Source organism: Accipiter gentilis, chromosome 3 (assembly GCF_929443795.1).
Source record: "Accipiter gentilis chromosome 3, bAccGen1.1, whole genome shotgun sequence".
NCBI classification, from domain to species: domain Eukaryota; kingdom Metazoa; phylum Chordata; class Aves; order Accipitriformes; family Accipitridae; genus Astur; species Astur gentilis.
This window is the reverse complement of record NC_064882.1, coordinates 3,165,374-3,182,167: the sequence shown is the minus strand read 5'-3', so window position 1 is coordinate 3,182,167 and position 16,794 is coordinate 3,165,374. Positions and strand designations below refer to the sequence as shown.

The 16,794-nt window shown below is 35.3% G+C and overlaps 1 protein-coding gene across 1 annotated transcript in view; it reads left to right on the top strand.

Annotated features, from left to right (window-relative positions):
• Positions 1-16,794, top strand: part of PALLD (palladin, cytoskeletal associated protein) — a 207,460-nt gene that overhangs the window by 64,102 nt on the left and 126,564 nt on the right. The window contains exons 2-7 of the mRNA XM_049833465.1: positions 7,462-7,640; positions 10,482-10,548; positions 11,109-11,214; positions 12,199-12,273; positions 14,407-14,548; positions 14,848-14,871. Of these exons, the coding sequence (XP_049689422.1) occupies positions 7,462-7,640; positions 10,482-10,548; positions 11,109-11,214; positions 12,199-12,273; positions 14,407-14,548; positions 14,848-14,871 (593 nt within the window). The remainder of the gene's footprint in view (positions 1-7,461; positions 7,641-10,481; positions 10,549-11,108; positions 11,215-12,198; positions 12,274-14,406; positions 14,549-14,847; positions 14,872-16,794) is intronic.

Sequence of the window (16,794 nt, the reverse complement as noted above, 5' to 3'; positions counted from 1 at the left end):
CGAGAAAGGTCCTAGATGTTTTTCATTGTTCTTTTATTAAATATTTAGATAATTTTCTTAGAATCACAGTTCTAAAAAAAAAAGTGAACACATCCAGTTTTAAAAAAAAGTTACTCCTGCAGGAAGTGAGTAGCCAGTAGTGAACATTACCTTAACTTCCTGTACAGCCTGTTATGACAGAGATGTTTACTAATCGCAAATAAATAGCTTTGGATTACATATCCAAATAAGTCATCCAGCAGGTACCTCTTTTCTATATACTATCTCTGGTTTCTATAAAGAAAAAATCAGCATTAAACTTCTTCATTATAGACATGGAATGTAATTCAGTTTTGTTCTTTAAATCACACCATTTTTTCCTTTACATCCAGATATTTCATTACTGCATCACATCATGCATATCTTCTAGACTTTTATAAGAATGCAGCATTAACAGAGATGTGCAATTTATAACTATAAAATTTTACTAAATTATAATGCGTTTGTTTTATTACCTCATTCTTCTCCATAAATAGTCAAATCATGATAAATGTAAAAAAAAAAAAAATGCTTTATTATTTAAGTTACTGTTTATACTGCTCCCACATCAAGGTCACATCTTTTAAAAAAAAAAAAAAAAAAGGAAAAAGGAAAAAATTATGGATTTGTATTTCAGGACAAATTTGTCCTGAACCTTTAATTCGGTGGAGAATTACCAAGAGATTTAGTCACTATTGCAAACATCTTTACTCATTTAGCTCATATTAAAATGCACACAATTGTTTTGACTAGGGTTCTTCGTTAAAAATAACTTGTAACAAAAAGGTGAGGTAAAGCAGAAGGGCCTTAGGAAACAGGAGGTAGTTGCCTCAGGACTAAATTTGTAGTAGGAGTAAATTTCAGTAAGTTCCGTAACTTAAGAAAAATACTTTTTGTGGCAAAAATTCTTATTATGCCTAAGAATAATTTAGCAATAACAGACTTGAAATCAGTGGCATGCATTATACCACTGCCAAAGAAATGCAAAATAAGCAAAGGTAAATGTCAAGAAAATTATTTAAAATTCTTTTAATCTAAAAAGTTAAAAATGTGTTCTCTAAAAGATTTGGTGTATGGCAAGTTAGACAATTATAAATCTTTGCTTTGCTCAGTGTTGTGTTCAATTTTCACACTTTCTAGCATAAATTTTGTGTTTTCTTGTGTGAATATCTCTATCATTCAGGTAATTAAACCTCTCCATCATAAATATATTTTTTAAAAGCTTCTATAATTAAAAGCTATAAAATGAGGTAAAAAATTGCAAAGACAGAGACAAGATACAATCTTAAAAAAAAAAAAAAAGGAACTTTAAGCTAGTCCTGTGATTTTAAGACAGAACAATTAGTTTTTAATCAAGTTTGGCAATACTGTTTTTCTTTTGTAATTTACTGTACACACCTGTGTGAGACTGTGGAACATTACAGTACTTGGAGAGAATGATATGAGCTATAGACAGGATCTCTGCTGTAACTCTGAATATCTTGTCTAGAGCTGTCAAAAGCTCAAGCTAACTTTCAGTTTATTTCCCCAGCTGAAATGCTGAAGCAGAGCAGAATCCTTGTCCCACAGGTGAAATGAACAGAGACTTGGAAAACCTACACAGGAATGTAGGGAAGGAATTTTCCTAATGACAGGAATAAGCTAAAAAAATTATCTCTGGAGTCACTGCAACCTGCAAACAGTGACAGAGGCCATCGCTCACTGTTCTTGGAAGCTTTGTAGCCCATGGCTCAGCTGGTCACATCTGTTACCTTCTGTACCCCCTCCTCTTTGCATCCTTGCACAGAGCGTTATGCACAGCTTGAGTTCAGAGGGAGCAGAATTAACTTGTAGAAAAAGTTGATGAGTGTCTTGAAAACACAGCCATTTTGGTATTCTCTTGCCATTTGTTTACACTTTGAGAGGACAGTTTTGGTCCCCTAGTACCTAATCATGCAATTTACTCAGCTGGATGTGAAGTCCTCATTGAAGTTTGTGAGAGCTTGGAGAATGCTGTGCAACACCTGAAGAATCAGTTACATTCTGAATAAGTTTATAATGTGTACTGTTTTTAATGTAACACACTTTTTATTATAAAATTGGCTTCTGTGGTTTTCAGCATATAGAGGCATCTTCTTAATTGCTTAACTGGAGGTTCAGGCAAAGCATCGGTGTCTATATTCAGATCTTCATTTTCTTTTAAGATTACAAAATATAAATATATAAAATATGTATGTAGTTATTGGTAACTCTTTCATGAATTGCCTATACAAATAATGTAATTGTATATTGCACAAAAATTGAGCAGTGTGCAAAGAACATAAGCATCTGAATAATCTGATTACTGCAGAGTACTCCAAATCTTACAAGGCAAAGTTGATTTCTTTTAAAAATCAAGTTAAATTCTTTAAGTAGTAATGTTTTACAGTCTGGAAGTGTTGGACTGCTTAACTTCAACGGAGAAAAAACAAAATGGAAGTTACACAGTATTGTGATGGAAACGCTGACTCTGCCAGTACAGGAATGTCAGAGTATTTCGTTTTAACTTTTCTTGCTGGACATACTTAACACCGCTAAGGATAAAATTACTTTTTAATTTACAGCTTATCTCTCTGCACTTTTTGTAGTGGTCAGAGTTCCCTATTATAATTCTTCCCTAAGGCTATATCTTAAAGTTTCACTTCAGCTGCCATTTTAAATTAACTTTTAAGAGTATGCAGAAAGGAAAACCTCTCTGTTCCTCAGTGACTCTCAAAAAACACAAGTTCCAGCAGGATTATGCATTAGAGAGAACCTTGAACTGTTTTTCTTAAGGCCCTGGTGCTTACTCAGTCAGTGTACTGTTCAACTCTGTTTATATTTTGTTCACAGTCATTAAAATCCCAGACACACGTGCTTATATGTATTTCCATGCATGGAGGGGTGTGAGGGCATAAAGAAAAGAAGAGTGAAAAAGAAAGACATATTTTGTGAATTGCTACTTGATGTCAGTGTGCATGAACTGCTGATCACCTGGCATCTGACTGTCCTTTTTTGTTTGCTGTTCTAGTTTTGCTGTCATACAATAACGTAGCCAGTGGAAAAGCAAAGCAGGCTTTGAAGCGTGAAAAGCGAGTATCTTAATCATTGTTCCCCTGCTACCAAAATACCTCTGGTTTGCTTCCTTGGAGTATTGACTTTCCAGTCTAGTGATTGTGTTTCAGCATCTGCATTAAATATTTAATTGCTATCGTTTTAACATACAGTAGATACAATGTAGGTGAAAACTAAGCATTGCTGGAGAAGAGGCAAGGCAAAGAGTAGTACAGTGGAAATGCAGGCAAGAAGAGAAATGGAGGGAAGAGAATGAAGAGGGAAGTAGGAAAGAACAGAGAAATTCAGTGTAATCTGAAATTTGGCAAGATACTTAATGACTAATAAAATGAATTCCAGTTGTATAAAATGTATATTCCTTTTATTTGATTTTTTTTTTTTTTTTTGCCAGCCTTTATCTGACATCTTACAGCAGTTTCTGTTCTCTTTCAAGGGAACAGTTGTCTACAAATTCACATGAATGCTAGCATGGCCTGCAGGAATGCACCTAGGATGCAAGCTTGAGTTCTTATTCTGTGGACTGATATGTACACACATATGCAAAACATTTTGTTGGTGTCTCTGCCTGTTTTGTTTCTATCTGCACACTTCATACAATATTGAGAACCTACAACAAAGGGATAGGGAAATGAGCAGATAGTTTTTGTACTTGGTATCTAGAACCTATGACATAGAAGTCTTTTTAAAACAATTTTCTCTATACAGGGAATTCTCTTTTTCACAAAGCATCTGCAGTGTGTTTGTTCCTTTGTGGTACTTCCAGTGTCTTTTGATTTTGGTTTGTTTTGAGGTATTTTGGCTCTCCAGAAGCATTATTGCCTTCTCACAGCTAGGTAATAATCCTCTTATTCCCAAGAGGATCAGTAGGCTGGAATAGACTGGACATGAGTTAATGCTGCCCTAGTTAGTATGAAGCTGGAATTTTATTGTAAGACTTGCTTTGTGGCTGTTTTTCTGTGTCTAGCCATGAGTCCTCCTTGTTTCTTTGGCTCAGTCTCCCTTTGATAATGATTTGTTGCTTGCTTTGGTGATCCCTCTGCAGAAAGAGAGAATGCTTCAAAGATTTGTCTTTGAATCTTTTTCAGTCCTTACGAGCAGAAAATCCTCTTACCATGACTATTCCAAGTGTAATGGCAGTAAGGCTGATGAGGCCTGTAGATAGCAGTTTTGTGCTCTATAATAGCCCATACGATATAAAAGGTAGAAAACTAAAAGTCAGTCTGTGTTTGGGCAAAAAATACTTAATTTATTTTTATTAACTGACCCTTTTTTTAATTCACAAACTCTCTTGAACTGAACTGGTGATTAGCAAGTTATTGCAGGGTAAGTATTTCAGTTGAGTATTTTCTCATTCACTTAATTTTATGTAATCTCCAAAAGAAATTCATGTTAATTAATCCTCTCCTTTTATCAGCATGTAGATAGAAAAGAAAAAAATAGACAGAAAAGGAAAGAGAATGTCACTAAGTCTATTCCATTGTCCTTCATTTCAAATAACTTTGCTCTTGCCTATTGTGAAGGTGAATTCTTTCCACAATAAACAGTACAGTCCCACACCAGGCCTGTTTCCCATTCATCAAACTTCACCTTAATGATGGCTGAGGTAATTCTGTATTGAATTGCTCATGTGTTTTTCTCTGTGGCAGACAGTGCCTGATGTAGCAGGTCAGGACTCGTTTTCAGTGGTATGTCACTGATGTGATGCAATGAGTCTCAGTCCCAACCAATGTTGAGGAATAGCTCCCAGTACTTGAGGCTGACGATGTCTATTCATGAATCAAGGGACAGTGTAGAACTCATCGTCCTAAGAAAACAGTTTGCTTATTAAATGTCATCTGACAAAAAAATATAAATGGATTTTTTATTTTAGGCTCATATGCTTATCGCAGTTTCTTAAACACTGTGTGAGCATGGACTTTGGGAGACAGTAGAAAGCCATACAATTTGCATGAAACTAACCCAGGATCTATCTGAGAAAATAATTAGGCTTGGAGGGGAGGTTTTCCTTTGCAGGATGTTTCTGGAAAGGAAAGAAAAATAGAACTAATGGTTAAGTAGAGCCTCATATTACAGGTTCTTGTCTGTGATTGTCTAGAAATTGAATTAACATCTCTCTTGTGCATATCGTTTAAAATGTAACTTAGGAAAGGCTGCACAGAGGTTAGGACTCTGAAGGTCTAATAAGCAAAAAATAGTAGCAGAGGTCCTCACACAGGGAGAAGGGAGGACTTGTGACAAGAGAGGAAAGGAGGCAAGACGGGGAAGAGAAAAGTTAATTTTGGCAGTCGAACTGACAGAATAGATTTGCCTCCAAGCCCAATAGTTGTAAAAGTAGGCCAAAGGGGTCTACTGAGTAAACAAATGGAAGTTTGTTTGTTCCTTCCAAAAATGATACTTTCTGTGTGCACTGTCTGGGCACAACAGAAGACAGAAAAGGAACTTGTTGGTCTTTTAATTACAGAAGACAATTACATATGGTTTTAATGCTACTATCAACATTTTTTTGCCTTCAGGAATAAAAGATCTATTGTTCATAAACACAGAGGGCTTGCCCACAGTTCTGGGTGTTATTAAAGGGAATTGTCTTATGTGTAAATCTGTTAGGTTCCTTAACTCTGCATTCTGAAATAAGCATAAAATGTCAAGTTTTACAATCTAATATTTTCAGAAGAAGGTTTTGTAAGATAATTTTTATTTCTGTTAATTACATGTAGTTTACTAAAAAGAAAAAAGAGCAATAAGAGTGAGGCAGTTTATTTCTAAAGACTCCTCTCTGATTGTTATTGTGTGGTATCTGTCATCCTGTAGTGCTGCATGCTTTTCCTAAATAGGTAGGGGGAGGTCTGTAACTCCTTGGGGTTACTTTGGTTTTGGGGGGCAGAGGAAACTAATCTGATAGGGAGGGAAAAAAAGCTTAAGAAGTATAAATAATACTGTAATGTAACTGCAGAAGTTCTCTCATAAACACGTACAAACTACAGGGTAAATATCAAATTTTTTTTGGTGGCAGATGCTAAGTCTTTAAGAAATATTTTTGAAAATACCATCATGTTTTAATCTGAATTGCCTCTCCATAAATTTCTGTGGTTATATATATTTATTTTGTTTTTTAATCTTTAGTACAGTAGGAAACTAAAAGTGTATGGGGGGAAGAGAATGAAAGATCACTTTTGAAGCTTGCTGTCAAGAATTACTCACTTTGTCTTTATCCTCACCACAAGATTTGAATTCTGGGGTGACAGAGGAAGAAGAGGGAAAGGAGGGCAAAGAGAGAACACAGAAAAACACAGATTAGGATTATGGGCTGAGAAGAAAGGAAGGAAGAATGATAAAGAGCAGAGTGAATTTGTGGGACTGCAGCTCAGAAGGACTTGGCAAAATTTGCTTCCAGGACATAGTGAAAATTTGAGAATGGAGGGAAGTCTGTTCCCTAATGATTTTCCTTTAGTGACTCACCCATCTACCGCCCCTCACAAAAATGCATAGCAGCCCCTATTAAAAAATAAGAATTATCCATTTCTCATACTTGCTGGCTGCTAGAGATATGAATAATTCAGAGGATAGCCTATGATAATAGGACTACCTGGTATGAGGGAATCAAACAAAAAAGAATGGGAGCTGGCCTTCATGGAAGCAATGCAGACTGAGAACATGGACCAGCTCTTCAGGCAGCCTGCACTGGAAAATGCTTGACTGACCCAATGTAAACAAAATAGGCTGTGCTTTTACCTAGTAATAAGTCACTCCCAATAAATGTCTGTTTTGCCTGTACCTAAACCCCCTTTTGTTGGGGCATACCTTTTTAGTATTGTATTTTGTATAGGTATTTTATATATATATATATATATATAAATCCAGGGCTAGAAAACCTGTTCATGTTCCTGATCTGAGACAGGAGTAAACCTATTTAAAGTTTAGCAATATGGAACCCATACCATGGCATTATATTAGGTTGACTGGGCATGATAGATAGAAGTCAAACATCCTGCATGGAAAATCAGTGAGTATGAGGAAGAAGGGAGTAGCAACTTAAATTGAAATGGATTAGACTGTGGTCAAAGCAAGACAGTAAGATATTAATTCTACCAAATTCTACCAAATTAATTCTACCAAAACAGGACGCAGAATAGCTTAAAATTGTACATGTGTACAATTTTCTTAGCGTTCAGAAATGTCTCACTACCTTTTAAACAAAGTTTATTCCAGTAAGGTATTTCTTTGTGAATGCCATCAAAAAACACTTCAAAGCACCATGTGCTGATTTCAGTAGCAATTTAGATTTTTGCAGCAGAGTATAATGTTGTCTTCTGTGTGATGAGCCTGATGAGTTCTTTTTTTCTTTTTGTCTTTCTAAATATATGTGGGCTGCAGATGGTTCTGTGAAGGAAAAGAACTCCAGAATACCCCTGACATTCAGATCCATTCTGGAAGTGGAGGACTTCATTCACTAATTATAGCAGAAGCCTTTGAAGACGATACTGGACGCTATACTTGTCTGGCTTCAAATTCCATTGGTTCAGATAGTACATCAGCTGAAATATTCATTGAAGGTAAGAGACACATACAGGAAAAGATAATTAAGCTGAAGTTTACTTTTGGTTCTGCATGTTAAGATTACGTTTGCTTTGGTGGCATTTTTATGGTGTGCCTCTGCATCCCTTTCATGCAACACATTTTGAACATCACTTCATAATAATTCAGGTATTTCAAGGAATGTCCCAAGAATCAGTGGATAGATTGTTATTTATTTAGGGTACAAGTAAGATAAAGAATGGAAAAGGAGGAACTAGCAGAGTTTTTGGCATATGGTTAGCTTTTAAGTAGTACCGCCTGTAAATCAAAGATTTGAATGGTGATATCAATAATGATTTTCATGATAGCAGTAATCCCTGTCTCAGTTCTGAACTTCTTCCCAATGCAATTAAATGTAGCTGCCCCAAATGAGTGTCCTTCAGTCATGGATAAATGTATTGTAATTCTTCATATTTGGTACACTGACTTTAAGTCAGGTTAAAAGTCAGTCATAGTGGTTTTCTCCAGAATCAACTGTTAGTAATTGTAAAAATATTTCTTTACTTCAAAATTAGTCATAATTCAAGTATTATTTTCTCTGAGGAAAGTTAATGACTTGACCATGAGTAAAATTATTAAATTAATTTTTTAGTGGAGGACTATATTTTAGTCATGATTCTACTAATTGAATACTGATTTTTATTTTAATTCATGCATCTTTCAAACATTTTGGTAATATGCATTCTTTTACCAGTTTTGTAACTCATTAATATGATTTAAAATGGTTAATTGAAAACATAAGACAAATTAATATAAGAACTACTCATAACAAATCTGAATAATACCATACCAAAATGATTAAATAGCTTTTGATTAACAAAGCAATAAACTTTTCACTATAAATTCACTAAATCACGACAGATGTGCATTTATAGGGTTTCTTTCGTATGTTTTTTATGAACTATTTTATCCCACATTGGGATGTAATAGAAAAATCAGCAAGACATTTCGGAATCTTATGGATTCTAGTAAGACTTTTCTTTACAGAAGTAAGCATGATTTCAGAAATACTCAAGTATAGTACAAATATACTACTGTGTGAAGTTATAATAACAGAAGCAACACTAAAAAAGAAACAGCTGGGTAGAGAGATACAGGGACTAAAACAATTCCTTTTTTGAGATCTGGCAAAGTCTTACCAGGGAGGTGGTTGTTCCCCTGTACTCAGCACTGGTGAGGCCGCACCTCAAGTACTGTGTTAAGTTTTGGGCCCTTCACTACAGTAAAGACATTGAGTTGCTGGAGCGTGTTCAGAGGAGGGCAACCAAGTTGGTGAGCACAAGTCTTATAAGGAGTGGCTGAGGGAACTGGGGCTGTTTAGTCTAGAAAAGAGGAGGCTGAGGGGAGACCTTATCGCTCTCTACAACTACCTGAAGGGGGATTGTAGTGATGTGGGTGCTGGTCTCTTCTGTCAGGTGGCTGGAGATAGGACAAGAGGAAATGGCCTCCAGTTGAGGCAAGGGAGATTTAGGTTAGATATTAGGAAAAAATTTTTGTACTGAGAGGGTTGTCAAACATTGGAATGTGCTGCCCAGGGAAGTGGTTGAGTCACCATCCCTGGAGATATTAAAAAAGCGAGTGGATGGGGTACTTCAGGACATGGTTTAGTGGGCATGGTTAATGGTTGGACTCGATGATCTTGAAGGTCTTTTCCAACCTAATTGATTCTATGATTCTATGTGGAAGTGCCATGGTGAAGTATTACAACATGTACCTTGAGAGAGAGAGAATTGTACAAGTTGTTAGGCTCCTCCCCTGTGATCTTTAAGGAAACCAGATTGTCACACCAGCATTGCTTTGTACATTAATAGTCTTGATGACACCGATGCCTCATACTTTCTTCTGTGCAGCAGGCCCAGCCACACAAGACCTGGTTATCTTTTGCTCAAGAGAAATACTTTCATGTAGACACACTTTGCTCACTTGACATTGCTTCTCTCTTACCTTTCCTGTGCTACTTGTTGCTTTGATTTTTGTAGTCTAAACTTTGTAAATAAATAGGATGCTCGGGTGCCTCAGTCCAAACTTTCTTTCACTGGAATCAGTCTATGTTATACTATGCATATTGATTATGAATTTCTTATGACTTGTATTACAAATACAGCTGCGCATGTGTATGCACCAATCCTTTGAGGAATAGTATGTACTGCATAAATGTCTAGAATAAATATTGTGCAAAGTACCAGTTATTAGGAAAACTTAAGACAAAGGAAATAAATGCTTTCATATTTTTTTCTCCTAATGAATTTAGGGTATTGCTAAACACATATACTATATCAAGACTTCCACTGGCAAGAAATAGCAGTACATAAATGTTATGTATAGGTTAATATAAATAGTCTGAACTGTGGAGATTGTGAGTAGCAAGTTTTGTCTGAAAATGTCTTGCTATACTGAGTTGCTCTGACTTAAGGTTGAAGATTTGTTATCTGAGTATAAGCCATATGTTTATATTGCTTATGCTCTAAGTTTTAACATTCAAGTAAATAAAACTATATGTTTCCAGTAGAGTATTAGCAGTCACCTTTTTTTTTTTTTTTTTTTCGTTTTTGGCCATATTTGCTTCAATATGAAGGAGGACAGCTAAGAGCATAGGGAAAACATTTTGCAATTAAATTGGCATGGTTATGATTTTTGTAACTGTCTAAAGTACTTAGTTACAATCTTTTATCAGGTAAGAAAAACTGCAGTAGTTTATTACAGAGAGTTCTCAACTCTTGAAGCAAAATGCAATAGTAGCACAGTTTTTTCTTTGTAATGTAAACATTAAATAAATCAGTAAAAGGATATGAGATTATTGAAAATACTTTCTTTTCCAGGTGCCAGTTCCACAGATTCAGAGAGTGAAAGTTTAATTTTCAAATCAAACTCTGGAGCTATGCCACAGTAAGTCTGCAAAGTAGAACCAATGCTGTGCAAATGTTCTTAATAAGGGGCACTGGAACATCTTTGGTAACTTTAGATCTGAATAAGCATCTGGGGTATATTTGTGTATGTCTTGTGTTTTCTCCTTCTCTCACGTGATATAAATGAGTAGTATTATAACTGTCAATTTTATTAATGCACTTGTTCTGTCAGAGAAGTCTGGCCCTACTCTAACAATTCTTTTGTTGATAATCAACTTTTCGTATTCAGGAATAAGTTTAAGTTAACCAAGTCCTCATTTGTAGTCATCCAGCCCTGTGCCTCCAAAAAAAAGATGCGGAGGCCTACAGTTAAAGAAACCAAATACATTTTAGTTTGTGTCTTTAATCAGTACTTTTTATTGGGTGTGAAAGTGTGAATTAGCCAAAGATTGTGTTCTACTCAAGCTTCCTCCAGTGTTGAACTTTTCAGCTGATAATGACATATTTAAAGATGTAGAGAATACAAGGTGGCTTATTGGTTACAAACTAACATATTTTGATTTCAGACCTTATGAAGTGCTTGCTGTTTCTTTTTTTCAGGGCCCAGAAGAAAACCACCTCTGTTTCCTTGACAATAGGATCTTCTACACCAAAGTCTGGAGTCACCACAGCTGTAATTCAACCTATCTCTGTGCCCAGTCAGCAGGTATTTTTAGACACCAATTTTTAAACTAGTAAAAGTATTTAAAATTTTATTTCAAAATTTGTAAGTCCTGAAAAACTCTGTCATTTTGAGGAATTATATTGTTGAACTATAAACTTACATTATTATATAAAGAACTGATTTTAACTGATATAAAGAAATTATTTTTAAAAATTAAGTACGTGTCTAGTGAATGGGGCATAAAAGTAAATATACATATGGATTCTTACACAGTGTATATCAACACAGCATGTGAGCAGCTGACAGATCTGGTGATGATGAAAATTACAGAGTATATCACTTAATAATGACTTGGTCCAATTCCAAAAGAATGTAATACAAATGAATGCCTACAATAGTTTTTAGCTACAGTTTTAAATTTTGTTATTAAATTTAATATTGCTGTAATTTCTCTGTGCCTTTTAGAGAAAATTAAGTTTTACTGTATAGAAGTTAAATGTAGAAAATTAATGTTCATTAGTTTATACTAATTTTAATGCCACTGTGGATGACTTAGAGTTTGAATATAAATCATAAAATACAAATAGAATAGAACTCTCTGTTAGACTGTACATGGTAAATTCTTTTCCCATCCTTTAGCTAACCTTGATAAGCTTTTAGGTACCTGGATTTATTTATTATTACTAAATCAGTCAAGGGATGTAATAACAGGAGAGGGAAAAATGCTTCAGTGCAAAGGACTTACTTGAATGATATTAACAGGAGTAAAACTCTCAAAATACTTCAAGGCAAAGACAGTCGGATACAAAATTCTCATGGGAAGTATAGAAACTTCTAAAGCTTGCATTTGATTTCAGAAGTATAACAGATGTGAAATAGTGATGTCACTGAAGAAGCGTGCTAGAACGAGAACACCATAATAAGACTGTGCATTTGAGAATTTGCATTATTGCATAGGTATATGCAGGCCAAATTATTGAAACCAATATTCTTCCCATTTTATAGCATTGTTGCATTGCTTTGCAGGTTCAAAGCCCTACTTCATACCTGCACCGTGTGGATGGATCTAAGCCTATCTATTCTGCTCCTATTTTCACAAAGGTATGTTTTATCCATCATGACTTTTATATCACACTCCTGTAGTCCAGAAGGAAATATCGAACTGATATATCCTAATGCAGGAATGTTTGATCGTGTTAAAACTTTTACAGTTTTCATTATCCTTTTCAGTACTAATGACTTCCTAAGAAAATGCTTTTGCACTGCGACAATGAAGTTCATACACCTTCTACCCTATTAAAACCACTAGTGGAATTACATGAATGTTCTATATGTGTTTGTCTTATCCCCATGACTGTCCTCCATTGAGAAATCTTTGTAAAGTAAAACAAGGTAGGCACCAATTACACATCATAGTCATGACAAAGCCTCATTCACAATAATTTATCTACTGACAAGAACAAATAACACAGGCTTTTTTATCTTTTTTTTTTTTTTTTTTTTTTTAGAAAAAAATCCATGCAGGTATGTTAGTTAAAGCAGTTCAGGTATTCTTCATTGGGAAATCTTGTAACATGTAAGGCAGGGACTTGCTAGAAGGGAAACTTTTATTCAGTAATTCTTCAGTAATTATTTAAGTCCATATTTATCTTCACATTTATCCCAAATGAAACTTTAGAACTGGGAATTAGGTAACAGCAAAAAAAAAAAAAAGGATATTATATTTCCCTAATCTCTAAAAAACAACTTTAATTGAAAACATGACTTTCATTTTACCTTCAGACCATCATCTCCATAGCCGTAACTATTATATCTATTATTTAGTCACCATTTGTTGAAGTCAAACTGAAGAAAAGAAGGTTTCTGGTTATTACTTTAGAAAAACAGTTGACTGAAAGCTAATATGGAACAGCAAGTAGTTTTGACTAGAGATAAGTAAGAGTAAGCCCTGTTCTCCACAACTGTCTAGCCTGGCTCTACCATATCCCTTTCACATGTCGGGAAAGGTCTGATTCTATCCCTCATAATTCTGCCCTGATACTGCAGGTATCACAAATCAGTGAATAGCTGAGGTGCAAGGGATTAGAGAATGTGGTTACTGCAAGGTAGGGAGGCAGGCAACTTCCTAGTAAGAGTGGGAAATAGGAGAAATCCAGCAGTCATTCAGGAACTACCAAAGCAATCGAAACTCCACTGTTACTTCCAAATCCTCATATCTCTTGTCCATGGAATCCACTATTAACTGGCTTAAGCCAGTTGGGACATGACAAACCAAAACAATTTTAATTACAAAAGAAATGAACAACAAAAAATATAGTTACCCAGCTTCCTGATGCAAATTTCTTTCTATACAAACTTCAGGAAACAACCCAAAGATATTTAGGTTTCCATGTAACAAAATTCTTACATATTTGATTAACTAGAGTTCTATGAATAGTAACTAGTGATAAGTCTGATCTTAGGCCTGACTTCAAGTGCTTTGCTGCATCAAGGCCTAAATCTTTGTTAATAAACTGGAAAGGGAATGAGACAGCCAGTACAGTTAAAAAGACTCTTTGATTTATAATCTTGAAATGGATAACAAAGGCAAAAATAGTGGCTTTCCCCAGTCAATTCTGTTATTAAAAGTACTGTGCTTTTCCTCTCTCACTGTAGTTCTTCATCAAAGGTTTAGATTCTTCCTGAATTTTTTCAGATAAATGTAAGAATTTATTACAGCCATAATACTGTCTCAGAAGTTATCAATACACAAGCTAATATATCCTAATCATATTTGTGTCATCTAATTTTGGTTGGTTAAAAATGGCTCAGAGGAAAAGCAACTCCACATTCTAGAGGTTGACCTGAAAGCAGCACAGCTACTCCCTCAGGACCAAGTCAATCGATGTGTAGCTAGTTGCAGAATTTTCATTTCACTTTGTGGAAGAAGTATGAAAAATGAAAGGTCAGGCTGCAACTATCTGCTTGTGATAGTCTGAGGAATTAAATACTTCCACACCTTTTCCATCTTTGGTCATATTAAGAATGTATGTGAAGGTAACCTGTTCAGTCATTTTTAACTATATAGCTGATGTATTAAATTGAATCAGAGTGAAAATACAGCTCGCAGAAAATGTCTATTGCAAAAATGTAATGACACAATAAAATAAAGTTGAAATACAAAGGGAAGAAAAGAGTATTTTTAAGACTGTAAAATGCTCCCAGTTAATTTGAATTGCGATTGTTATATTTCAGGAGCTACAAAACTCCACAGCGTCTGAGGGACAAGTTGTAGTATTGGAATGCAGGGTCAGAGGACCCCCTCCCATTCATGTTAAGTGGTTTCGACAGGGCGTCGAAATTCAAGATTCTCCAGACTTCAGAATTCTCCAAAAAAGTAAGGCAATAATCTGAAGTGGCTACTTTTGATAAGGGCTGGGGAAAGATCATGAAATTAGCCTGTCAGGATTGAGTTTTGGATAGAGTCCTCTCTTCCTCACATTTCAGTGATTATAGTGGCTAGAAGTAGTAATTAAACTACTGCTACCAACAGACAATTTAAGTCTTCCTTATTTTGTAATGTGTCTGCACAGATTCTGTACTTGAGTAGAGTATTTCAGTATACTGTTGTTTCTTAATGTAATTTCTAATACTATTTTTCTTGTCTGTTTCCCCTCCTTATGATGTGATATGCAGAGCCACGATCAGCAACGGAACCTGGTAAGAATCATATGAAAAAATAATCTCTTGATTCACTAGCTCTTTGAGTTTGTATTGAAGCCATAAATAGAAAAGTGTTTCTGCTGAGCACTGGTAATATGAGACCCCCTTAAAGACAATGTTTCTTTATCACACCCTCCATACTCTACACTGTCATTTACATCAATTCCTTTATTAGTTAAACAGTAAATTCCATTTTGACTAGCAAGGAGAGTCTCACAGCTTAAACTGAAGCAAACTTCATTCTCAGAAAATGAGCAATTTGCATGCTACTGAGGAAAAAGAATAAATCCCACAAAATTCCATTACCCAAATTGTGCTCATAATGAGTTTCATAACACCCAACCACTAAACACTAGTTTGGCCAATCTAGCTCGGTAGATGTGAAGCGTCTTAAATGCAAGTAAAAGCTGATCCTCAAAAACAAGGGCACATTGAATTTTTCTAGCCTATTTGCAAGATAGAAGTCCTAGATTTCAGCGAGCAAAAAGCGTTCTTCCAGCTACAGGTTTTCTCTTGCTGTTTCATTTTCCAATTATACATCATTATATGCTTTGGTAGTCTCTTGAATAGTAAGTGGATGCTAAAAGACTGAGAATGTTTGTTGTTCTCTTTAATGTTTCTAAGTACAGCATGTAGAAGAGAAGACAGTGATATGGTCTGAGCCTTGCTTTAAGAGGGTGGCTGGTTGTGCTTGAATATTCTTGAATTTGGAGAAAGTTTTAATTATGGCGTAGAAAGATAAAAGAGAAAAGTTTTCTATCTAACATCTGGGTATTCCCAAAGAGTGTCTCTGAACCAAAGTACCTTAGCAATGGGGAGGTATTTTAAACTTTAAGGGGTTGCATTACCAGCCTTTGCAGGGAGAACAGACTTAGCAGCTGAGTGATGTTTGTAAAGTAGCAGTGTGGCTATGAGGATACACACTAGTAAAAAGCAGTGAAGGGTTATTCCTAGGAGAAATGCAGCTTTCTCTTAGCTTTCATGGAAAGGAGAGGAAGTGAAGAGGGAGAAAGCTTCTGCTTTTCTTTGCCAGTTATTCACTAATTTTCTTACTGCTTCACAAAATGGTCATGAAGTAAAATAGGTATATAACAATCATATGTATACACATACATGTGTGTGTGCATGTGCACACACTCATGCATGCTCCATCCTGACAGGTATTATTAATTGTGGTGTGCAGCATCATCACCTCTAGTAACAGCTGATGCCTAGAATACATATAACTGAATGATCTGGTTTATGGAGGCTTGAAATGTGAGCCATGTGAAGGAAAGAAGAGTGCTGGAAAACCAAATTAACCTCTAATGAGGAACTAAAACATGTCCGAGTGCTAACAATGGGCTATTGGTAGCTTATAATCATAAGCCAAACTTTAAGGTTTAGAAATTGTAAGTTACAGTACAAAACAGTTTGAGCAGAGTTTTGGTTCTTTTCATATCCAAGCGTTTGGTTATGAAAAGAAATAAAGGAGAATTGATTTGTACTGAAATATGTTCAATTCTGTATCTTCCTTGGAACATTCTTCTGGAATATCTATTACAAAATAAGTCTCCCAACTTAGCTGTTTTCTTGACATCTTTAAAAAAAAAAAAGTCAGATCAATGGGTTGAGTTTTTTCCCCTTCCCAGAGAAGTAGTCCATTTAGCAACATCTTTTCTAGATTAAATTTACCAACGCTATGAGAATAGTACCTAGTATACAGCTCTTACTAGGAGCTTCTTTTCTACAAAGTCACTTGAACTGCATTCACTCTCTCCTTTAATATGATAGAAAGTATCTGAAAGGACTGAAACTTTATGCAAAAGTTTCTATGATTTCCTAGCATATCTTAGGTGTTTTCTTTTTAATATCTAGTTTGAAACTGTTCTGCCAAAATTCATAATCATGAATAATGTTTGCTTATTTTGGGGAATCTTT